This window comes from Arvicanthis niloticus, chromosome 24 (genome assembly GCF_011762505.2).
Source record: "Arvicanthis niloticus isolate mArvNil1 chromosome 24, mArvNil1.pat.X, whole genome shotgun sequence".
Taxonomy (NCBI): Eukaryota; Metazoa; Chordata; class Mammalia; order Rodentia; family Muridae; genus Arvicanthis; species Arvicanthis niloticus.
The window spans coordinates 32888457-32913223 of record NC_133432.1 but is presented as its reverse complement, the minus strand read 5'-3'; the positions used below and the strand labels follow the sequence as shown (position 1 = coordinate 32913223).

The 24767-nt window shown below is 48.9% G+C and overlaps 1 protein-coding gene across 1 annotated transcript in view; it reads right to left on the bottom strand.

The window, feature by feature from the left end:
* Window positions 1-24767, bottom strand: part of Sdk1 (sidekick cell adhesion molecule 1) — a 964506-nt gene that overhangs the window by 88856 nt on the left and 850883 nt on the right. Inside the window, exons 29-30 of the mRNA XM_076923544.1 lie at window positions 10567-10761; window positions 5661-5862 (exon numbers count right to left, since the gene is read on the bottom strand). Of these exons, the coding sequence (XP_076779659.1) occupies window positions 5661-5862; window positions 10567-10761 (397 nt within the window). The remainder of the gene's footprint in view (window positions 1-5660; window positions 5863-10566; window positions 10762-24767) is intronic.

Genomic DNA, 24767 nt, shown 5'->3' with positions numbered 1-24767 from the left:
TATACACACACAGCTGTTGTCATTATTATTTCTTAGATAGTATCTTAAAAAGCTAAAGTAAGTGCCCATCACATAACATCCTAGATGCCCTTTGACCCTTTGTTTTCTTCCTTCCTTCCTTCCTTCTTTCCTTCCTTCCCTCCTTCCTTCCTTCCCTCCCTCCCTCCCTCCTTCCTTCCTTCCCTCCCTCCCTTCTTCCTTCTTTCCTTCCCTCCCTCCTTCCTTTCCTCCCTCCCTCCCTCCCTCCCTTCCTTCCTTCCTTCCTTCCTTCCTTCCTTCCTTCCTTCCAAGTCTGCAGCTAAAACTGGCTATGAACTTACTATGTACCTGAAAATGACTCTGACTTCCTGATCTTCCTGTTTCCATATCCTCAAGACTTGACATTGGAAGTGTGTATCAACACGTCTGGTTCTATGTGGGGTTGGGAATGGCATCCAGAGCTTTGTGTGTGCCAGGCATGCACTCTATCAGCTGAGCCCTGGCCTTCCCATGGCTTCTTTCTCATAGCCACACTAGCATTCTGCATCCCTAGAGATGGAGGCTAGGGCAGCCTCAGGAACTCCTGCCCCTTTTGGCCCGAGGACTGTGCTCAGCACCCGAGGATGCTCAACAACACTTTGCCAAAGAGATGAACACATTATGGTGACCATGCTGCTCTAAACCACCTTGGGAAGGAACATGCCACATGCTGTAATACTGACCTGCCACACAAATGTGCCCCCCTGGACAATAGTGGCACAGCTGTTATGGGGGTGACTAACCACTTTCTGATTGAATTTGAGGCCTGCTCCCCAAGAGAGAGTTTTATGCCCCATATAATCTTGTTCAAAAGTCCATAGCTGAGGAGGTCATAGGCCCTAGGGTAGAACCTACGATTATATTTTCCTAAATGGTCATGCTTTCAAAGTGTCTCCTAAATATTTGTGTTTATACCCACAGACCTGGGCTCCTCTTAGCTTTGGTCAGAGGAGCTTCTTTTTGTAGAGGGCAATAGTCAATGTGGGGTGGGGGAATAACTAAATACTACAAATAAAAGACTGAGTGTTTAACCCTAAACAACACATCCATAGCCTCCCTCATGGCCTCAGAGAACACTGTGAACGAGGAGGTAGGAGGAGCACAAGAGCTGGAGGGTGTGGAGGACCACTGTGAAATGCTGCCTCTTGGACATGAGATGGCTATCACACATGAACTCACAGCAGCTGGGGTCATCTGCACAAGATCAAGCCAGCAAAAATGCCAGCTTGGATGGGGTTGATGATCTCCAGGCTTGACCACCCCTGACAGGGGGGCTTTTGGCAGTTGCTGGGGGTAGGGGAGGAATATTTGTCTATTTTTAATGTATTATGTGTACACCTATGTGCATGCAGGTGTCATGGAGACCAGAAGAGGATGTCAGATCCCTAAGAACTAGAATTATGGGCTGTTGAGAGTCATCTGATGTGGGCACTGGGGACTGAATCTAGGTCTTCTGCAAGAGAAGTAAGTGCTCTTAATCACCAAGCCATCTCTCCAGCCCTAAGTTTATTTTGTTTTTTATTATGTATATGTATATGGGGCCTGAGTGTATATATGTATACCACGTGTTACCGATGTCTCAAAGACCATAAGAGAATGATGATTTCCCCAGAGAGGGTCATGAATCACTCTTTTTTGATAATGTGACCTCTGGTGGGGTTGTCATATTCCAGTGGATGGTCCCACATCCATGCACATATGAACAGTATCAACTAGACTTAGTGGAGTGTGTGTGTGAGTGTGCATGTGTGAGTGTGTGCATGTGTGAGTGTGTGCATGTGCACGTGTGTGATATGTGTGAGTGTACGTGTGTGTGTATGTGAGTGTATGTGTGAGTGTGTGCATGTGCATGTGTGTGAGTATGTGTATGTATGTGCGTGTGTGTTGGAGGGATATGTCGTGTGGGATTATTATGGGGGCTAGAGGAGTAAACACAATCATCTTTCATTGTATATATGCACAAAATTCTCAAGAATAAAGAAAAATTAAAGTAAAATTAAAAATTAAAAACAGAAGAAGCAGGACACATCCTGCACATAGAACAGAGAAAGCTGAGATCACATTCATCAGCTCACAGAGTGAGGATTCAGTGTCCCATAAGGGGCGACATGGCACGCTCCCCAAGGATGCTTTCTCCATTGCCCTACCTGTTGAGAGCCCTGTTCAACACAGAGAGCAGTGTGCAGTGACATGTGGCTGGGTGAACCAGACCAGCTTTGAGACAAATGAAGCTGACTGTGAAGGAGGACAAGACACAGAGGCCTCCAGCACACCAGTTGTCACCGGGACTCCATTCACCAAGGATGCTGGACACAGACAGGCAAGAGGTTCAGGGAGCTAACCTTGCAGGTTGGAAGCCAGGTCTGCCTTCTGCAAACAGAAGAGGAACTCTGAGGCCCTGTAGGGAGACTTGTGACTCAGAGGAGACCTGTCATGACGGTGACTGGAGATCATGGCCCCTGTCCAGGCTCCCAGCTTCCTTGGCTCTAAACTAGCTATAGTTCCCTGGAACTAGCATCCTATATGCAAATACATCTGGCCCCGCCCACTCCTGCAGATCTCACCTCTGACCATGGCTGCCCCCAGCATCCCCACTCCTCCCACCTCAGTCCAAACCCATGCCTCCATCCTCCCAGGGTCATTCCTGCCTCAAGGCCAGCCTCAAGGACTCCCTGATAAAGGAAAGAAAGACCTGCTCTTTGAATTCCCCTACATTCTTGTCACTCCTCTGGAGCAGCCTGAACCTTTCCTGTGGGGTTGGCCAAGCAGCATTGGCCAAGCTACAGCTCCATCATTACCAGCCAGGGTGAGCCATTTGATTTTTATGGGTTTCACTTGGTTCATGTGTAAAAATGGAGATCAGAGCCCCTGAGACCATTTGTGAACATTGAATCACCATCAGTGATCTAATGGTCTTGGCACATAGTGGACAATTAATAAATGGTACTTTCTCTTTGCCTTCTGGAAAGTTCTCTCTCCCTGTCTCTGGGGGTGATGTGAAATTCATCTACACTATGGGAATTGTCCCCTGGCCCTTTGCACATTCTGCATGCCTTGCCTTCCAAGTCACATTAAGGCCCAGTTTTGAGTAATCTCAACACCTGTTTTCTCAGTATCCAAGATTCAGGAAATGAGGATTCACAGCACAGGGACCAAAGTCTATGACACACACTGCTCTGCAAACTCAGGAGCCATGGTCACAGTGTCCAGCATGAGTTAGAGCTGTGGATGTTCACATGCAAGTTTTCCCTGCATGGTCAAAGCCCTTCAGACAGAGTTGTGGGGTGGGTAAGTGTGGTGGCTTGAATAGGCATGGTCCCCATAGACTCACTTGGTCCATGGGGAGTGGCACTATTAGAAGGTGTGGCCTTGTTGGAGGAAGTGTGTCACTGTGGAGGTGGAGCTTTGAGGTCATATATGCTCAAGTCACACCCAGTGACACAGTCTTATTCTGCTGCCTATGGACCAAGGTGTAGAATCTCAGCTCTGTCTCCAGCACCATGATGGCCTGTACTGCCATGTTTCCCTCCATGAGGACAATGGACTAAATCTCTGAAACTGTAAGCCAGCCCCAATGAAATGTTGTCTTTTCTAAGAGCTGCCTTGATCACGGTGTCTGTTCACAGCAATGGAAACCCTAACTAAGACATAAGGCACAACCTGCAGTTCAATGTCCCTCCCCAGGGCTAAATTCATGGTCTTGGGTATAGAAGTCGTTCTGCATATATCATGATGGCAGCAGCTCATATCCCACCCTCACACTGGGCTCTGGACTGCAGTCACTTGAGCAGAGAACCGCCAGATCTCCACAGTTAAACTCTGTCTCTCCACCAGCTGATCTCATGTGGCAGATGGAAGTAAACTTAGCTGCTGGGATTATTAGGGGTGACACCATGACAGCAGACAATTCTGGCTCTCGCCCATTAGGGAACTGACAGGTGTCCTCTGGACTAAATGAAACTGCCTGTCTTGAAACAGGGGCCTCTCCTTACCAAACACAGTGTCTGTGGATACTTAGAATGCTTTGGACTGAGCTTGTTGTTATCTTGTCTTTCATGTGGCCAGACAAAGGGGTGGAGTTATTATACCACAAAGAGAAGGGGTGTCTTCTTGGCCTTCACCTCCAGTCACTCACCTCCTTCCCACTGCCTCTTTCTCAGCATCTACCTTTGGGGGTACCAGGGCATAGCCCGGGTTCAGCCCTATTCCTGCCTCCTAAGTCCTTGGGCCTGTGTGTAGCACACCTGGAATATGGGAGCCCTGAAGATTTTGGGTCCCTGGTATGGTAAGTGTCAACAGAGATAGAGGGCTAGCTTTCAGTAGGACATCTCCTTGGATACACAGACACCTACTGTGTGAGCTGGAGAGGGCCAAGGTGGAGACTTTGAGAGTAGGGGCCCTCTTGTGAATAGGGGCCATTTTAAATTAGTTTTTTTTAATTAATTAAAAAATTATTTTTTTGTTAACATTTCAACACATTCTCTGTCATGCTCAGATTATAACTCCTGACTTTTTGTTGTTGTTGTTGTTTTGTTTTCTTTTTCTTTTTTTTTTTTTTTTTTTTTTTTCGAGACAGGCTTTCTCTGTATAGCCTTGGCTGTCCTGGAACTCACTCTATAGACCAGGCTGGTCTCGAACTCAGAAATCTGCCTGCCTCTGCCTCCCAAGTGCTGGGATTAAAGGCCTGCACCACCACTGCCCAACAACTTCTAACTTTTACACACATGTATTGTGTGGGAGCGAGTACAGGTAGAGGCCAGGGGATTATAAAGCAGTCCATGAGAGGCTAAAAGGAGGCTTTGGGGAGGGGAGGTGGGAGGGTAACAGAACTCTGTGACATGAAAGAGCAAGGAGGAGGGGTGGGGCGAGGAAAAGGGGAGGGGCATCTCACACACACCAATGGTGAATACAGAGGAACAGGCCTCAAGGACACCTGCTACTTAAATATCAGATCAAGCGGATAACCCAGTGTGATGGTTAACATCCACTACAAACTGACAGACTCTAGAATCACCCTGGAGTCATGCCTCAGGGAATGCCTGCAGGGGATCACCTAGATTGGGTTAATTGATGTGCTTTAAGTGTGGTTGGCACCATTCCAGAAGCTGGGGTCCCTGAATGGAGAATGAATGGGAGGAGTTTACTGACAGGATGCAATATGACTACAGGCCTCAAGCTCCTGCCCCATGCCTTCAGGGCCATGAGAGACTGCCTCAGATTGGGAGCCAGAATGAACCCTTCCTCCCTTAGGCTGCTTTCAACTTTTTTTTTTTTTTTTTTTCTTTTTTTGTGGCAGTAGAGAGACAAATGACTTAGACTCCAAGTTCAGAAAGATGAATACTGAATACTTCTCCTCCCCCCAACTCCAGTGTCCCCACCCCTCAGCCCCTCCCCTGCATTCCCCTTGTATTCCTGTCCCCTCCCTGCTCCCCTTGCTCCCACCTCCTCTCACCCCTCTCCCCCTCCCTGCTCCATTCCCTCCTTCTCTGCTCCCCCTTCTCTGCCCCCACACGCGTCCCCCACCTCTTCCTCTCATCCTTCCTCCTCAGCTCACCGGCCCCCTCTTCTCCCCACTCTGCTCCCCTGCACCCCCTGCGTCCCCTGCTCCCCTACCCCACCTCTCTGCATCCACTCTGCAGTACCTTTCAACGGCACAGGCTGTGGCCTCATGGCTGACAGATGAGGAGTAGGTCTGCCACTCTCCACCGGGCAGCTCTCGCACCTGCACGGTGAAGTACCGGATCGGGGAGGCCCCATCGCTGCCAGGGACCCACTGGAGCCGCAGGCTGCGTGCTGTCACTTCTGCCTGGGGTACCAGGAGCTCTCTGGGGGGCGCTGGCCTCTCTGCAACCAGAGGAGGAGAAAAGCAGGGACTCATGAGAGACCATTCCTTGCTGCCCCCCTGATGACAGCTGATGGAGTCCCTGTGTGGGACCAGCACAGTGAAGGAAGTCCTGAGGCCAGAGAGTAGGCCTGGATTAGCAGAAAAAGTACTTGCCATATAAGAATGAGGACCCAAGTTCAGGACCCAGATCTCACATAAAAATCGGGGTATAATGGTGCATCTTTAAAATTCCAGTTCTAGAGAGTTGGAGACAGGCAGACCCCTGGGGCTTACTGGCAAGCCAGCCTCACCTAATGGGAGAATTTCAGGACCCATTGAGACTTACTTAAGACTTACTTAAGACCTACTCTGTCTTAAGAAACAGAGTAGGTGGTACCTGAGGAAGGAAACAAACACTCAAGGCTGGCCTTCTGACTTCTATGTGCACTCACACATGCAGTCCCATACATGTGAACACATGTACACGCATGCTTCCCCTGCCATGCTCACAAAGAAAGAAAAGCAAGTCCTTGTTTTGAGAGAGGAGGTTATCTTAAAGCTGACGTTGGAGACACCAGATCAGGTCTGACTTGGGAGCAGAACTTGTTCACATAGCAGAATCAGCTAGAAGTGTATGCCGCCAGGGGCCCCAGCCCCGACCCAACAGGAAAGACCATGTCCAGATGACAGTGACATCTCAGACAATGCTCTTTCAAAGCATCAGGTTGCCTTTGCACACTGGCTGATTGGGGGGCTCAGCTCATCCTTAGAACCTAATTTCCTTTTCTTTATAGTTAACCTGAGTCTAGGACATGAGAGGCCTCTACTGGCTTCTCTTGGGAGGTGGGAGTCAAGTGCTGGGTGGGGGTGTGGGGGATCCTTGTGGAAGGGTTAGAATGTAAGGTGCCTGAGACCAGCCTTGGCCTTGAATGGGTACCATGTGCCCGACACTGTGTTTCTGTCCCCCATTGATTTCAACAGAGGAACTCCATAGAGGGAGAAATAATTGTTTAATTGTTTATCATGGGTATTATTGATTCTGATTAAAATGTGTGACGTGTAATAAAGCAGCCATCGATCGTGGGCCCCACAGTGACGGGGCTGTGAGAGGCGCTTCGATCTGGTTCAATCAACAGGCCTGGCTGTGAATGTACGTGCTGGCTGGAAGCCTGATTTCTGCAGGCCCGAGAAAAAGCTGGGCTTCCTCTTAGTTTCAAAGGCCTTCTATGGCTACACTGCCACTGGATGTGGCTCTGGCTCCCCATCCCTAAGTCTTGCATTAGGACCTGGTGGGAAGTCAAGGTTCCAGCCCTAAGAGGCTGGGTGCTGGCATAGGGAGTGGTGGCCCTGTGCTGTAGGCAACAAGTCAGCATAACCAGGCTGCACTGACTTACCACAGAAGGGTTTTGTATGTGTTCATATGGATCCCACTCAAGTCTGTAAGGGCCCTAGAAAAACTTTCTCATTCATCCTTTGCTTTTAAAGTGTTGATGGGCTGGAGAGTCTCAGCTGATAAGGTAATTCTGGTACAAGCACAAAGACCAGAGTTGGATCTCCACAGCCCGTGTGCAAAGCAGCCCAGAGGAACGGTGTATACTCATAATCTGGGGGAGGTAGGGACAGGTGGCTTCCTGTGGCTCGCTGGCCAGTTAGCCTAGCCAAACCAGCAAGTGGCAAGACAGTGGGAAACCCTGTCTCAAAGAACAAGGTAGAGAGTGTCTCAAGGATGACACCTGAGGCCACACTCTACAAACCCATGTGTATAACCTGCACATGCATGCAAACACCCACTCACAAGTGCATACTCACACAAACAAGTACACATATGAACATGCATGCCCAAGTGTGCATGCAATCACACACACACACACACACACACACACACACACACACACACACACACGAGTATTGAACATAAAAGAACCCATGACCCCAGGAAGAAGGCAAGGGCCAAGGGTGGCTGTCTGAGGGTCTTTGAGCAAAGACCCTTGTCACCAGTTCTTAAAAACACTACTAAGTACTCTGGAGACCAGACTGCAGGTGCCAGTCCCTGGAGGGCCCTCCCAGCACCCATCTTTAGGATTCCAGTTCCCTGAGTCAGTTGCTATAGGCACTGATGGTCACATCACTACTCTGAGTTCAAGGTCATGCTACAAAGGTCCCAGTAAGAGTATCCACTAGAGAGGTTGTGGAGGCAACAAGGGATGTGGCAGGGAAGCCCTGCACATGTGCCTGGCTAACAGGAGTTGGAGAAAACTCACTGGTAAAACACGCACATCTGCAAGGAGGAGCAAGATGCTCGATTCCAGAGAGAGAGCATCTTCCCAAATGTGCGGCCTCTCCTGCTCAGCTGGTCTAGTGTTTGCCTAGCATGAACGAGGCGTGGATTTGGTCTTCAGAACCCACTATAGCTAGGTGTAATGGCATACACCTGTAGCCCCAACATTTAATAGAAGGACGCCTGGTGGTGGTGGCACATGCCTTCAATCCCAGCACTTGGGAGGCAGAGGCAGGTGGATCTCTGAGTTCAAGGACAGCTTGGTCGACAGAGTAAGATCCAGGATAGTCAAGGCTGCATAGAGAAACCCTGTCTCGAAAAACCAACCCAACCAACCAACCACCACCACTACCACCACCACCACCACCACCACCACCACCACCACCACCACCACCACCACCACGATAACAACAACAACAACAAGCCAAAAGCAGGAGGATCAAGACCAGCCTGGGCTATATCACCATTTGATGTCCCTGCCTGCTTTAAGACTGTCTTTATCCTAGAGAGATCAGGCTGTCCCATACGTCCTAGAGCTGATGAGCCCCTGCTGCCAGGAATGCCTGGGCCCCCAAAACAAAGGCTCCTCTCTACCTCTGCAGCCCCAACCACAGCCAGTTTGAGCACGTGTGAGCCTATGAGGCAAGATCAACCTTCCTCTTTTATGTTGTTTTTCTGGACTATTTTGTCATAGTAATGAAAGGCTAACACAGGCTGACTGGCAGCCTGAAGCTGGGGAAACCCTGGAAACGGGTATGCTCAGCTTGGTGACTCCCGGAAGGCAGGTGGCCTGACCAGGCTCCTGGCTCAGTCAGGAAAGGCTGATGGATCTCACACTTTCGGGGAACTTGCTGGTTCAGGGTGTGGAGATGAGACCTGACTCTGCTGGTGCTCACTCTGCAGAGATGAGGAATGACTGTCAGCGCACAGTGGATCTCAGGGTAGCGTGGCCCGTTCGTCACCCAGCAGGCTTCTTCTGTGAAGGAGACTTGGTTTCTTCCCTGATAAAACCTTAGGAGGGTTTGGTGAGAGCTGGGGATGGGAGCCGAGGCCATGATACTTGATACTTGGAGACAACCAGAGCAAGAAGTGAGCTCTGTGCTGGCCTCCTTCCACTTAGATTTAAGCACTCTGAGTTCGACTCCTTGCTCCCTGAGATGGCCTGCTTTAGATCTTGTAATAAACGTTATCACAAATGCAACAGTGACACTCACTCATATTGGTTGAGTTTTTACATCACACTCTGAGAGCCTTGCTGATGACAGGGAAAGCCACTCGGCTGTCCCAGGCACTGTGCTAAGTGTCCCACACCGACCTCCCAAGCCAGTGCCATAGCAAAGAAAGAGGAAGGGTTTGTCCGAGACCTCACAGTCCTGAGCCTTGAGCTCAGGTGTTTCCCATGAGCCCTTCTGGCCCAGTTCTCAGACCACTGGGTCTAGCTGTGATGGCAAGCATCCTTTGCATGGCTTTTTGTGTTTTCCTCTGAACATAACATTGTTATTTTAGAGTAGAGATATCCGGGGCTAGCAGCTATAGTAACTAACTGAGCAGAGTAATACAGTACCAGTCATATGTATACTAATGGTGATGGAGCTAGAGACACTCCTCCGTAGATGGAGGATAGGAGAGTCGCGGGACCCTCACCTGGGATTCTAGCCATCTCTCCCTCCTTCACCCCACCTAGATAACTGCAAATGATCCTGGTAGATGCTAGATTATATAGGAAGTGGCGGGCTGACTAAAGGGGAGATTCCATAAGGTCATCACTATGTGTGCTGCAGCTGTTTGGGGGGTACTTGTACACTTGTAAGTGAAGCCCCACCCTCTGTGTATGGTAAGCAGACCTAATAAACTCTGGTTCTCCAATCGGAATCTTGGTGGAATCCTGACATTAGTCTGTTGGCTGTTCCCTATGTGGTCACCCTTTGGGGGCTGAACAACCCTTTCACAGGGGTCACCGAAGACCATCAGAAAGCACAGATGTTTACATTAAAATCCATAGAAGCAGCACAATTACAGTTATGAAGTAGCAACAAAAATAATTTAATGGTTGGAGGGGGATGTCACTACAACATAAAGAACTGTATTAAAGACACCGTGGCCCATGTCTTTAACTGGAGATTTGGAGACAGGTGGATCTCCTAGAGCTTGCTGGTTAGCCAACCTAGCTCAACGAAACACTGTCTCAAAAAATAAGGTGGAGAGTCTTGGGGCAAAGACACCCTACCTCTGGCCTTCACCCAGATGCACACGCATGTGCATAAGTATTGGCACACACACTGAACACACACATACAAATATGCCATACACACTTTACAAAATAAAATAGGCAATCTACCTAGCTCTCTCTCTTGCCCAGGTTTCTAAGCCCTGTGGGGAAGAGTGGGGTTGAGGGGACTGCTGTGTGCCCTGCCAGCTACAGTCAGGTTTGAGCCTGGGGGCTTACCTCTCTTCTCAGTGGTGATAACTGTGGCCTCCAGGGGCTCCCCCCAGCCCTGTCTTGTCTTAGCAGACAGTCTGAAGATGTACGCAGACTCCGGGGCCAACTCTGTGGCTGTGAACTGCCGCACCGTGGCACCCACCTCAACAGTGGTGAAGGTGTGAGGACTGCCGCTGGCCAGGCGGTAGGCAATCTGGTACCCTGTGGGAGCAGAACAGAGTCAGGAAAGTCCTATCAGCCATTTATTTCTTTACTTGCCCAGAAAACCGACACTTCTGACACCCCATAATCAGGCCAGATTGGAAACCCAAACGAGGCTTGCCCTCTCTCTGTTCCTTCCTGATTTCCAAAGCTCTGTGGGGCGCACATTGATAGGGAGGTCACAGCCCTGGCGATGAGCGCCTGCTGTCTGAGCTCAGTCCTCTGTGAAAGTCTCACAGTTCATCCTTCATGGGAACAAGATGTGAACACAGCTTCATCTTTCCTCCGGATGCCGCACTTTCAGAGAATACCACCAGACCCAGGACCCTGCACTGTTCCCCACAGGAGGTTGTCATGAGCCTCTGGCTCTTCCATTCCCTTCGGCCTCTCCTTCTATGGTGCCTCCCTTCCCTTCAACCCAGCAGGAGAGGCCAGACCTGCCCTGAGCAGGCTATGTCACACTGCTTGTAGCAGGCAGAATTACTGCATGGTTACACTTGCATTATTCACCCCCCCTTTCTAGTTTCCTCCTGCCGTGGCCTTCCCCATGACCCCCTCTTCCGCAATTTCAGCCACCCAGCCTCCCCATCCAGGCCTCCTGAGCTTGGAGGCTCTACATTAAATAGTTGAATACCCCCTCTAATTTCTGAAACTCCAAAGTGGCAGGGTTTGGCTGGCTCTGCGTGTTTCTCTGAGTTCTCTGATTATGAAGGGGTCACGGTTGATCAGACATTATTAATGATCAAATCCCTCCAACCAAGCAACCCCGATGCCTGCCTGCTGGCTTTGGAAGAAGCCTTGACAACTTCCCAGACCCAACCATGAGCTGCAGGGCAGACTGCCTTCTGGGCTCCAGGACCACGTGTGGTCTGGGCTTCTGATTAAAACCAGAATGGATGGGGTGCTGTGATATGTAAAAAAAAAAAAAAAATTAATGACAACCCAAGTGTTCACGTTAAACAGTGGGGACTCATCAGGGGAAAAGAGAAAGCACAGGCTGAGCAGGGCCTCAACAGCTCTGCCCTGTCGGGGCAGCCTGTGAGTAGGGGCCCTCTGCAGGGACCAGGATGGGGCAGCTGCTTACCTCCTGTGGAGACATGGCTCCTCTTATGCACAGCTTGGTCAGTCCCCTGCATGCCCTCAGGTAGTACTTCTGCTACTCCTGGTCCTCCTGGTTTAGCCTTTGGCTCTAGGGGTTTCTAAGCTGCCAAGCCATTTCTCCAACTGTATGGTGCATCTCCTCCAGTCCTCCTTCGGAGAGGAGAAGGACACACCCACACAGAGGTCAGGCTGAGCATGCCCTCACCTTCAGACCCAGTCACTGAGGGTCATCGATAGGGTGGCTATCATTGCCATATTGACCAGGTGACACAATCCTCAGCTGTGTCCAGAGTGATGTATGTGTGTATGAGGTGCTAACCCCAGGCTCCTGAATGGCTATAATGGCCACTTCTTGTCTGTGATGGGACCAGCTTTTCTTCCTGCCACGGAGTTCAAATGTTCTGAGGTTTCTAGCAGTTGATCCAAGCTGCTTCCCCCTTTACTGACCAAGGCGGGTAGCCTAGAGATGCCTGGCCGGTCCTCCTAGGCTACCTCTTCTCCCATCTCACTCAGTCATGGGAAAGTGGAGCTTGGGCGCCCCAGGGGACGCAGCCTCAGGTCTTCAGAGACTCTTGCACACCCAGCACCATATAGTGAGAGAATGTCACAGTTGCTGGGCAGCCATGTTCAGGGGACATGGTTCCTACAGTCTTGCTTCAGTAAGTGCTAACAGCAGCGGCCCTAGCAGGTCAGACATGCAGGGGCAAGGGGGCTAAAAAGATTGCAGTTTGTCCAGGGTGGCTGATGATAGAAGCCCCGCCCCAGGGTGGCTGACAATGGATGCCCTGCCCCAGGTCTGTCCTACTTTTTTTTCCCCCCCAAAAAGAACCACCTACACTTCCAGAAAGAAGACAGCCCCTCTCGGCTTTTGCTTGCTTCTAGGAATGTTCAACCTTTCAACACAGTGATAGAAGCTGTCATATACAGAGTTCATGCTTGAGAACTGTGCAATTAAGTTACAGAAAATCACTGTGCAGCTAAAGCTCTCCTGGGCATTTCCCCTAAAGCTTCCATGTTGATAAAGACACTTGCATATCTGCCTCACAGTGGTTCTGTTCACACAGTCACGGCTGTGGAGCCAACTCAGGTATCTGGCAGCACAGAATGAGTAAGGAAGACATACTGCCTCTGCAGCAACATCAAGGACAAATTAATTTATGTGTATGTTCCTCCTCCACTGTCTGTGGACCAAATGTGTGTAACATCCACAGAGGCCACAAGAGGGCACCAGATCCCCTTGAACTGGAGTTACAGGCCGTTAGAAGGTTCTCAGTGTGGTGCTGGGAATCACACCCAGGTCCTCTGCAAGAGCTAATAGCCACTGAGCCACAGTTCTGGCTCCACACAATGGACATGTGTGGAGTTAAAGGAGGATATATTGTTTTCAAAAAATGGACTTAATTAAAGACAGTCATGAAAGGCACACATCATATTGAGAACTCACAAATGAGAGATTGTTTGTGGTTCTTAGGTTTTATATAGATTACATGAAATCATATACACATCTATATGTGCATACATACATACATTTGTAGAAGGAACGCTATCTAGGGGATAAAGGTGACCCATGAGGGTGGAGAGGAGGAAAGAGGATGGAATGGGGTGGGATGTGTGCAATGAGCAATATTTTTGAGAGCTTGAAAAAAAAAATCAATAACAATAAAACTTTTTTGTAATGTTTTAAGTAAGTTCATGATTTTGTGGTGGATGTACCTGCTTAGGCCCTGTACCCTGCCCGCAGTCCCCTCTGTTGATAACTGATTAGACCATCAACGTTTGTCAATAGGTGGAAGTCATAGGTCTACAGACAAATTATCTTGGGCTATCTCAGCCCCTGAGTAGCATTTATTTTATCATTATACTGTGGCAGTGCCTAGTAGCTTGGGATGATTAGGTAAACCCTCTGAAATGTACAAATAACCCCTTGACTTGCAACAAACACCCAAAGCTAAGTGTGTCATCAGAGAGTATCTGACACCTGTGACAGTGACTGCCCCTCTCTGCTGGGACCCGCCTACCTGAGATTCCCACTAACACAGTTTGAAAACTATCCTGACTTATGATTTTCTTTGCTCTGTTACTAGGAGAACCCCATAAACCATGACCACATTGGAATGCGTAATCGGGGATAACCTAAATCCATGTTCCTGAACCATGCTTATAGTTGATATTTTGCTCCAGAATACACGATCTCCTTTTGAGATGAGAGCAGAGTCTGTTGTTGTTTTGCATCAACACATGTGACCAGAAAACAGTCACAGCACCTGATATCCACTCTCTACAGCTGCCCGGTGCTGTTGCCATGGCTGCCCTCTCACCAGAGAGTTCTGAGCTGTTGGTTGTACCTGCAGTCATTCTGTCGTAAGTTTTTGTTTTGTTTTTGTCTTCCCTGAGGACCCATCCTTCTATCAGCCACCCATGCTGCCTCAGTTCTACAGAAGGCGTGGGCCCAGACCTTGAGTCAATAAGACCAACACTTACCCTTCCTTATCTTGGCCATAAAACAGGCTATGTCCCACCATCTCAGGCCGACTGAGTTAGCTACACCTGGTGCTTGCATGCCTCCTTGGAGTCCAGTGTTGTGGCTTGGTCTGTTGCTATGTATTGTAATGCTAAGTGCGGCCCCCAAGCCTGTTTGTCCCAGAGATGAGAGCGTCTACAATAGACCCAAGTGACTCTATGTGACCTTGCCATCAAGTTATTTCTGATCGGCGAATAAAGATGCTTACAGCCTATAGCTGGACAGAATTGAGATAGGTGGAGCTTGGTGTTCCCAGCCTTAGGGTCAGAGAGGACCACCACCAGGAGAGGGAGAAGAATGTGGGAAGAGAAGAAAGACACCATGGGTTAGGAGTCAAGAAAGCCTGACCTCGAGGACTGGCCAACTGGGGTTAAGAGCAGTCCAGATAAATCATGGTAAGTAATAACTCGGGTTCTAGATAGGAAAGTAGACAGTAATAGCATAGAGTGTAGATATCTCTGCCAAGCTCCAGTGCTGATTAAGGCTATTGTAAATAATATAAGTTGTGTGTCTTTATTGGGGAACTGAATGATCAAAGGTGGGTAGGGGCTCCAGATGGAGATTAAATATTTTCTACAACAGTCCAGTATGGAACAGGTAACTTTAAAGTGTGATTCTCCATGGAGGCAGGGATTTTATACTTTCTGTTTCTTCACTGACCAGGGGAAATGACACAATTTTAATGCCTTTTTGTTTTTAATTAAGATGTCTTTTTTTTAAAAAAATGTAATTTATGTGTATGTGTGCAGGTATATGCCATGTGTGTGCAGGCGCTCTTGGAGTTTGAAATAGAGCATCAGATTTCCTGGAGCTGAGGTTACAGTTGGGAGCCACCCAACATGGGTTCCTGGAATTGGACTCAGGTCCTCTTCAAGAGCCGCAAGCATTTTTAACCACTGAGCCATCTCTCACACCACAAGATTCTAAGATCTTCTGACAGAAAACAATATCTCTAGTCATGGAATCAGTATTTACTATCAGTATTTTTTTAGAGGGGTAAATTTCTAGATTTAAGCTTCCTGTCTTTAGTTAGAAAAAAAGACATAATCTAGGTCACTGAACCAGTCTGAAGTTATAGCTACTCAGGAGGCTGAGGCAGGATAACTGAAAGCTTAAGCCAGCCTGGCCTACAGAATGAGTTCAAGGCTAGCTAGGGCAAGGTAGCAAGACTGCATATCTTAATGGAAAGCACAGAAATCTCAATGGTACACCACCTGCCTAGAATCCCCCAGTGAGGGGCAGGGGTGTGGCTCAGTGGTAGAGCCCCTGCCTAAAATCCCCCAGTGAGGGGCTGGAGTGTGTCTCAGTGGTAGAGCCCCTGCCTAGAATTCCCCAGTGAGGGGGTGGTAGAGCACCTGCCTAGAATCTCCCATGAAAGGTTGGGAGTGTGGCTCAGTGGTTTTTGGTTGTCATGTGTGAGATCCTTGTATATCTCTTTGGGAGTCCCTGATCAGAGAGCAGGTAGCCAGTGATCGGGGTTCCAACCCAGTCCAGTTCTTTGTTTATCTTGGCCATGTTCCCTACCCCATGTAACTCTTGATGTCTCTCCTCTCACTGGGAATGCTGAAAACATTCATGGTAGGAAGAAGGCTCAATAAGTAAGGTGCTTGCTGATCAAGCCTGAGGACCTGAGTTCAATCCTAGAACCCACATAGAAAGCCAAGGGTGTGGTAGGTGGCAGCATGCCTGTTATCCCAGTTCTGGGGACATGGCAACAACTGGTCAAATCAACAAGCCTCAGGCTAGAAAGACAAGGTGGATAGAGTCCCAGGGATGACACTTGACAGTGATAGCTTACCTCCACACACAGGTGTACACAGATGCACACACAGAAATTGAATGTATAGCATTTGGTACCACATACAGAGGCCTTTCTATTCTAGGCCTATATCCATTTAGACATTGGGTTTTCCATGGTATATTTCAGCCTGTGTATGAAGGTGAGACTGGCAACGTTTTTGAGCAGTAAAAGGGCAAGATGTCCCCTGGTGTGTTCTGATGGCACCTGCACACACACACACACACACACACACACACACACACACACACACACACAGAGAGAGAGAGAGAGAGAGAGAGAGAGAGAGAGAGAGAGAGAGAGAGAGAGATATTTCAGTCCTTTAAAAACTCAAGAAAAGCCCCATGTTAGTGGTGAGCAAGTAGGGATACTGCATGACTGCCACATATAAAAATGTCTACACCAGATCAGGGACAGGCAGTCATCTAGAGAGGATTTTCAGTATGTAGATAGGGAACACAGGTTATCTGCACTCAGTATGCCATTTATCCAAGGACTTGGTCCTGGAACAATCCTTGTGGTTGTCTAGCACAGTAGGACTCCTCCCTCTCAGAGAAGAGGATTTATTTATTTATTTATTTATTTATTTATTTATTTTGCTGCAGGGCTACCCTTAACCCCTGACCCCTCTGTCTCTGAAACAGAACAAGAAGAATATTTATCTGGGACAATCACTGTATAGACTCAGTAGATAATGTATGGAAACCACAATGTCATTTGTCCCTAACTGCAGGAAATCTGGGTTATTATTTTCTATCTCCAATCCACTTCCCACACTGAGCTATTACCGAGAGAAAACTCCTCAGCCTCAGGCTTCTGTTTGTACCTTCCTATTATTTTCCCTCCAATAAATGTGGCATCATTAGCAGGCCCTGCACCCTGGTGTGCTGAACATAAAAATTAACACCCGCTCCTCACCCTGACACGCCAAAGAGACTCATTCCCTGAATCGCGGTGGTCTCTTTCCTGTGCATCCTCAATGGGAGAGGCAGCTGTGGAATAGTTCTTGCATTTTCAGAGAATAATGATGGATGGTGTTCAGAGCTGAGAACGTTTCCGAGGATAAGGCTTCTTATGTAATTATGGTCGCGGCTGGATCAGAAGCATTAGCGGGTGGGATTTCAGCGAGCCAGGGTCAGGAGGCTGCGGTGTGTGTTTGTAAAGAATGAATACACTTACTCGAGAGAGGAGGAGGAGAATGTGGCTCAAGAAAAGCCCAGTTTTTAAGGTTATGGGTGAATTATGATAATAAGGGCATGGAAGAGAGCAGAGCCAAGCACGAGGGACATCGATCCGAAGGGAAGATTAAAATGTGCAACGAGAGGCCTGTGCGGGCTTTCCAACCTGCTTCCTATACCCAGAAAATCGGCCGGAGGAACGACAGACAGAGGACAGGGTAAGACGACACAGCCGTGGGCAACGGGCCTCAGAAGGGTTCCTGCTCCTTGAAGTCTGACTCGAGCTGGAACAGCTGTCTGGGGCTTTGTCTTGTCACTCAAGGCAAACCTTCTGTGGGCCTTACGGATGGCGACAAGCAAAGGTGTCAGTCTCCCTGAGAATGCTCAGGTCCGGGAACCAAGGCCATCAGGGAGACACAGTGCTGTTAAGCTTTGGTGACTCTTTGGAGGCTATAAAGCCCCGCCCACCAGATAACCCAGAAGCAGTCTAAGGGCCCCAGGAAACCCCACACTTAGCCTGCAGTGTGTGCCTGTAGGTTTAAAGCTTACCTATTTGAGGACCGGGAACGCGGAAATGCTGCAGCAGGGTTCCCAACAAAACAAAAAACAAAACAACAAAACCAACAACGACATAAACCAGTCAAGGTTAGTATTGGGTCCTGGCTGGCTGGGGGCCTTCTGATGGGTGGAGACAGGAGCAGAATCCAAGGTCTGGCTCTGCCGATGGCTCAGTTCTGAAGAGTGTGTGCGTGAAGCCTACCTTAACTGTATGCAAGGGTTCGTGGAGCGGTCTGCCAAGTTAGGGGCAGGTGGCTAGACTCAGGTAGTTCCACAAACCCCAGAGGAGACTTCTAACCGTTCTGAGCTCTCCATAGTAAAATACTTATCACACAAATAAGCAAGTGTTTTCTCCCTCTAGGCTCCAGCGCTGTTTCATGGTGTTAATCTCTTTGGGAAATGCGAGAGCATGTTTCCATATAAACCCGGAAGGCGTGCGCTGCGGATGAGTCCACACACTGAGACGGCCACACTGGCAGCCTGAGGTCCCGGGAACATCCATTCCAGGTATCCAGGCAAGCAGAGGGCTTCCTTTCTGCCCCAGCAACAGCCTGGATCTTTAGAAACTGTTTGTCCTTCCCTACAGCATCTGTGGTCTGATGTGCTGACTGTAATGACACCCAGGTTACTGGCTCCCCCAGACAGCAGCTGCTATCACCAGATGCCATTATAACCCGAAATTCTCAAAGGCCACTATTCCTGCTTGACAGAATTGCTAGCTGACTTAGCATCTGTGTGTGATGGTTAATCTTGTCTCTGGAATCAACTAAGAGGCGTGCCTATGAATGGAGGTGGGAGGGCATTTCAAGGAAGAGTTAACTCAGGGGAGGAGAAGAGGGCTCCTCCAGAGTGGGCAGTATTTTCCAGCAGCCTACATACAAAGAGATTGTAGGGGAAAGCAGTGCTTTGCCTGCCCACCTTTGCTCCTTGCTGCTAAGTGTATCCACTCTTCTGTTGCTGCCACCCTTCAATGACATTGGAACCCAATTTGTTTAGACTTCCAACGTGAACTGAGGATCAGTGGCCCTCCAGGAATCCTCCAGGCCTCAGGCACCAGACTGGGACTTCTGAAGTATCCACATTCTGGGGCTGACCAGCTCCCTGGTACTCAGCTCTCCAGCAAGCAGATGGCCATTGTTGGATTCCCCAGCCTGTCTTTAGTAAATTCAGCTTGTAACGTATAGTCACACCAGCTCTATAGTACTATAGATTCTGTATTATGGTACTATACTACTGATTAATGCAGGGTGCTGGAAGTAAATACCACCTACTTCTTCCCTATGTGTTTGTGATTTTCAGTGATGTTCCCACCCAGACTTCTCGTCAAACTCCAAGGTCCCAGTTGGGTAAACAGCCCAGTGGGAAAGAGCGCTTGCTGTGCCAGCAGGAGGACACAGGTTTAAGTCTCCAGTACCCACAGAAAAGGTCAGCATAGCTGTATGTGCATGACTGTAACCCCAGCACTATGGGGCACAGAGAAAGGAGGGTCACTAGAACTTGCTAGCCATCGGCCTAGCTCCAGAATCACTGGGAGTAAAGCAGAGAGTGGTACACCAGGACACCCAGGCCCCTCCTCTGGTCTCTGTGTGTTCACAGGTACCCGTACCTGAATACCCATGGACAGACAGATAGACAGACAGACACACACACACACATGCATGCACACCCACCCCACCCCACCCACAAAAGCATAGTGGTGGAGAACAGGGGAATGTAATGTACCATCAGTATATACAAAGTAAGTTTATGGGCTGGCCTGACCCCTCCAGCCAGAAGTGACAAACTAGCAAATGTGATAGGGAATCTGTTTACTGAGCACTGTCCTTGTCAGGGTTTCATTGATGCAAAGCAACATCAGGACCAAGGCTGTAGGTAAAAGTGACCGGAGAAACTCGCAGAGAGTTCCTCACGCCAGTCTGTGTGTAGTTGGCTGGGAAAGCTCTGGGTTCCTCCAGCTGGAAGTTAGGCCCAGCTGCTCACTAAAGGCCTCTCCACGGCTCCTCACGGCGCGGCCCCAACACACGAGGAAGTCCAAGGGTTTTTACAGGCTTTAATGTCATGGCGGATGTACATGGATCTGGATGCTCCCTCCCCCCCAAACCCAAGGCAGTCCTGAGTTAAATATGGAGAGAAAGAGGGGGGCGGGGCTGGGGAGGAATGCTTATTTGGCCCCACCCTCTGGCCTTCAGGTACCTCATTAGTCTGTAAATCTCTCTAGGGCCTGAGGCCTGTTAATCACGCCCTCCACCTGTGTCCTATATGACTGAAGGGTGCAGGTTGAATGGAGATCAGACCTCGTGTCAGGAGCCTGGGTTCTGGGGGTGTGGCTGAACCCACAACCCAAGAACCAGGATACCCTTCCACAGCCAGACATCTCACTCTCTTTTCTTTCATAAAAGGAGGGGCAACTCTGTGTTAATGAGAGATGTGGACCACATGGAGTAGTCTGGAATCCGGGAGCATGGGGAGATATATGCCGTTCCTGACAGGCAATGTCCTGTTGGGTCTCCGGCTATCTCAAACCCAGCGCTCTACCAGGGAGACCAACCATCTCTTTATGGCCCAACATCTTACTCTTTTAGTGAAAATTTTGGATAAGGGAGTCAAAAGAAAACACTATGAAGGCCATAGGGTGTTGCACGTAACTGAGGCTGGCTTACAGTTTAGAAGTTTAGTTCATTATATCATGGCTGGAAGCATGTTGGCACACAGGCAGACATGGTGCTGGAGGAGCTGAGAGTACTACGTCTTAATCTGAGAGCAGCCAGGAGAAGGCTCTCTTCCACACTTGGTGGAGCTTGAGCACTAGGAGACTTAAAGCCCTCCTACACAATGACACACTTCCTCCAACAAGGCCACACCCATTCCAACAAGGCCACACCCATTCCAACAAGGCCACACCCCCACTTCCCCATGGGCCAAGCATATTCCAACCACCACAAGCACCAAATGTGGCAGATGTTTTTCTGAGAATTTCACTGCATGAGTTAAGAGGGGTGTGAATGCAGAAATTGAAGCCCGGAAACCTGGGTGAGGTTTTGTTTTGTTTTGTTTTTAAATGTATTCAGTTAGTAGATGGCAGGCTGAGAGCTGAGGCCAGGCGGTGAGGCTTCTGGACTCTTTGCCATCACCCACTTTGCTCTCTGCCTTACTATAATGTAGAGCCTGAGACTCTGGGAGAATACTAACAGCACCCTGAGACTCAAGCCATGCAAACTGCAGATTAGAGCTGCCCTCTTTGCTACATAAGCAAATCATTTAAACAAATAGTCTTGCAAATATGTGTGTTTCCTTTTTATTTTTTTCCAGACAGGGTCTCACACAGCCCAGGCTAACCTTGAACTCACTAAATAGCTGAGGATAACCATTAACTTACTTTCAGATCCTCCTGCCTCCACATCATGAGTACTGGGATGACAGCCATGTGCCACCACCCAGTTCACCCAGGGCTTCACACATGAAAGTACTCGGTCATCTGAGCTATACCCCCAAACCCATAGAGCAGTGGTTCTCAACTTTTGTAATACTGTGACCCTTCAATACAGACCCTCATTTTGTAGTGACCCCAAACTATAAACTTATTTTGTTGCTACTTCATAAGGTAATTGTAATATAAATATTTGATAGAATATCTGATATATGACCTCCAAAGGGGTCAAGACCCCCAGATTGAGAACCATTGCTATAAAGTTTCCTCTTTGCACAATGTCTAGAGACAAGAACGGCTGGAATGGAGGTGGCCCTGCCCACCCATTTTTCCCATGTGTGGATCTCTAGAGGGTACACAGGTGTCCTCATACCCTTCCATTTGTATAGATGGTCATGGAACTTCGCTGTCCCAAGTCTGACGGATATGACCTGGCATGGTACTGCTGACTAAATCGCACTTTCTGGTGCTTCTGTGACCAGCACCAATGCTTCAAGACACATTGAAGAGTAAATGACAAAGATTTAGAAGTGAGCTGATAGTCCATGTGGACAGTGAGATGGTGGGGATGGAGGTGTCCTCTCGGAGTGCAGAGAGGAGGGTGGCTGCCAGCTACAGACACTTGGATGATGGGTGGCATTTTTGTAGAAGAACGTGCTGCAGGTTGACCATCCCCACCAAAGCTCCTACTCAGAGTCCATCCCCAGTGAGGGGCTGAGGTGGGGTCCATAGGTGGGTCCTTTCTGAGGTGGAACATGAGTAGCTTGGTGAAGTCACTTATGAGCTAAGACATTAGTGTGTTACCCAGATGCTGGATGATGGGTCTGTTGTAAATGTCATCTTATTTGGTTAGTATTTTTATTTTATTTTGCATGTGTGTGTATAGATATGGGTGTGTACATGCACATGTGTCTATGTGTGTTCATGTGTGTACCTGTGTGTGCGTGTGGAGGCCAGAAGTCAGCCTCTGTGTCATTCTTCAGGGTCTCTCAGTGGTTGGGAGCTCACTGAGCCCTGCCATCCTCCTGTTCCTTGGTGCACCACCAAGCCTAGGGTTTTTTTTTTTTTTAAATGAGTTTTAAGGATTATAGACTAAATTACCTTGCAGGTTCTACAAAAGTTCTGTTATTCTCTCTTGTATGTGGCCCCCCCCACACAGTGTGACCTCTGCAGAGTCCCCACCAACCAGCAAAGTACTCCCCAGTGCAGCCATTTCACCTAAGCCCTCCATCCCCAGAAACTGCATACCCCTCCCTTAAATGCCTGCCTTTAACACTGCACTGAAAATGTCATCATTCCTTGTGGGGTATGGGAAGCTGCAAATCCCACTAGACCCAGCCTCATTGTCCCCATGGGGTGCTAGGCTCATTTTAAAATCTCAGGGTCTAATATTTTACTGGTTGCAGAAGCCCTGCAAACTTAGGGAGAGTAAACCTTTATTCTTTGCAAACTGCACAGTCTCTGGCATTCAATTATAGCAGCAGCAGATAGGAGGAGGCTTCCTTATGAGTCTTACAGAAGGACCCCAGGTATGAATCCGGCCCTGTATTTGCATGGGAGGCACTGGTTAGCAGTGGAAAGCTATATCATTCATCTGTGTACTAGGTCATGTGGATAGGAACATGAGGTCCAAGAGCAGTAATACACGCAGAAAAAGGACTAGGGAGTTGACAGTGTCTGGGGCCAGAGGGGATAGCATCAGTAGGGCTGGAGACAAAAGCCCGAGGCTTGGGGCAGGTGGAGCTCAAGGAACCTACTTCTTCATAGAAAACAGCCTTTAGGCCTCTGGGACTCCAGGTGACAGACCAGAATTCTATTACTTTGCACCTCTCAAAATGTTGTCTGTTTTGGTGTGGCCTTCTGGGGACAACTCTCGGGGAATCAGGTATCCAGCTCTGTTTGTTTCATAATAGTCTGTGGTCTGTTGTCATGCTGAGGGCAGGCTCTTCCTGAAGCATGGTTTGCCTTTGCGCTGGCCACCTGCTCTGCAGCCATTTCCCTAGCCCCAGCCTGAGCCCATGGCGCTGACTCCAGATGTGGCTCGCTACCTTTTCCAGCCAGAGGTCATTTCAACAGGAGCTTCTAAAGCTGCCACAACTGTGGCTGCAAGCGGCTGCAACCTCAAGGCCACCAGGTTCAGGAGATCCTTGCTCACAGCCATACTTGTGTCTGGTGGCTGCAGAGATCCTGCAATGGAAGCTTAGGGTGTGAAGATTGCTGCACCCCCCACCCTCATGGTGTGAAGGACACAGCATCACCCGGGCCCACTCTAAAGAGAGGCAGTGCTCCACACAAGCATGCCGTTGGTGCCTCTGCTTCTGGGCTGCCGGGCTGCCGAAAGTGCGTGGGTTTTCAGGTGTGTGTGTGTGTGTGTGTGTGTGTGTGTGTGTGTACGCATAGGGTACTGAAGACAACGTTAGGTGTGGTTCCTCCAGTGTTGACCACCTTGTTTTTGGAACAACTGCCTTTCATCTTTCGAGGCAGGGTCTCTCATTGGCCTGGGACTTCACAATCTGGCAAGGCAGCCTGGTTAGTGAGCCCACGGGATTCATCCTCGTGATGCTGGGATTACAGGCATATGCTACCGTGCCTGAATTTCCTTTTGATGGGTCTTAGGGGATCCAACCGGGTTCTGATGCTTGCACAGCAAACACTACTGACCGACACATCTCTTTGGTCCTTAATTTCCTTAACTGTTTTTGAGATTTATTTTTGTTTCACATATATGGATATCTTATCTTCATGTATGACCATATACCTCATGTGTGCCCCTTGGAACCAGATGGTTGTTAACTGTCATGTAGAAGCTGGGAATCAACCCCAGGTCCTCTGAAAGAGCAGCCAGTACTCTTAATTTCGGAATCTTCTCTCCAGCCCCTGAACCTGTCTTTAATAAAAGTGAAATACTTTCTTCAAACCAAGTCTTAGACAGGCAAGATCAAAGGCAGCTGACAGCAGAGACATTTGTCACTGGCCCATCATTGCAGATGAAGAATTTCACTGAAAATTGCCTACTAACTCAGAGTGCCCAGTGAAAGGGGACCAGGTACATGTCACTGGTGACTCAGGTCTGCAACCATACTCTGGGACCCTACTCTTGAAATGCCTGTTTTTCCATGTATAACATTGTGATGGTTTGAATACTTGGCCCATGGGAAGTAGCAATATTAGGAGGTATGGCCTTGTTGGAGGAAGTGTCACTATATAGGTGGCCTTCGAGAGCTCCTGTGCTCAAGCTCTGCCCAGTGAGTGAGAGAGACCCTCATGGCAGCCTGCAGAAGACAGTCTCCATTTCTCCCTGGCTGCCTTTAGGATCAAGATGTAGAACTCTCAGCTCCCTCTCCAGCACCATGTCTGCCTGCATGCTGCCTTCCGCCATGATAATAAGGGGCTGAACCTCAGACACTGCAAGCCAGCCCCAAT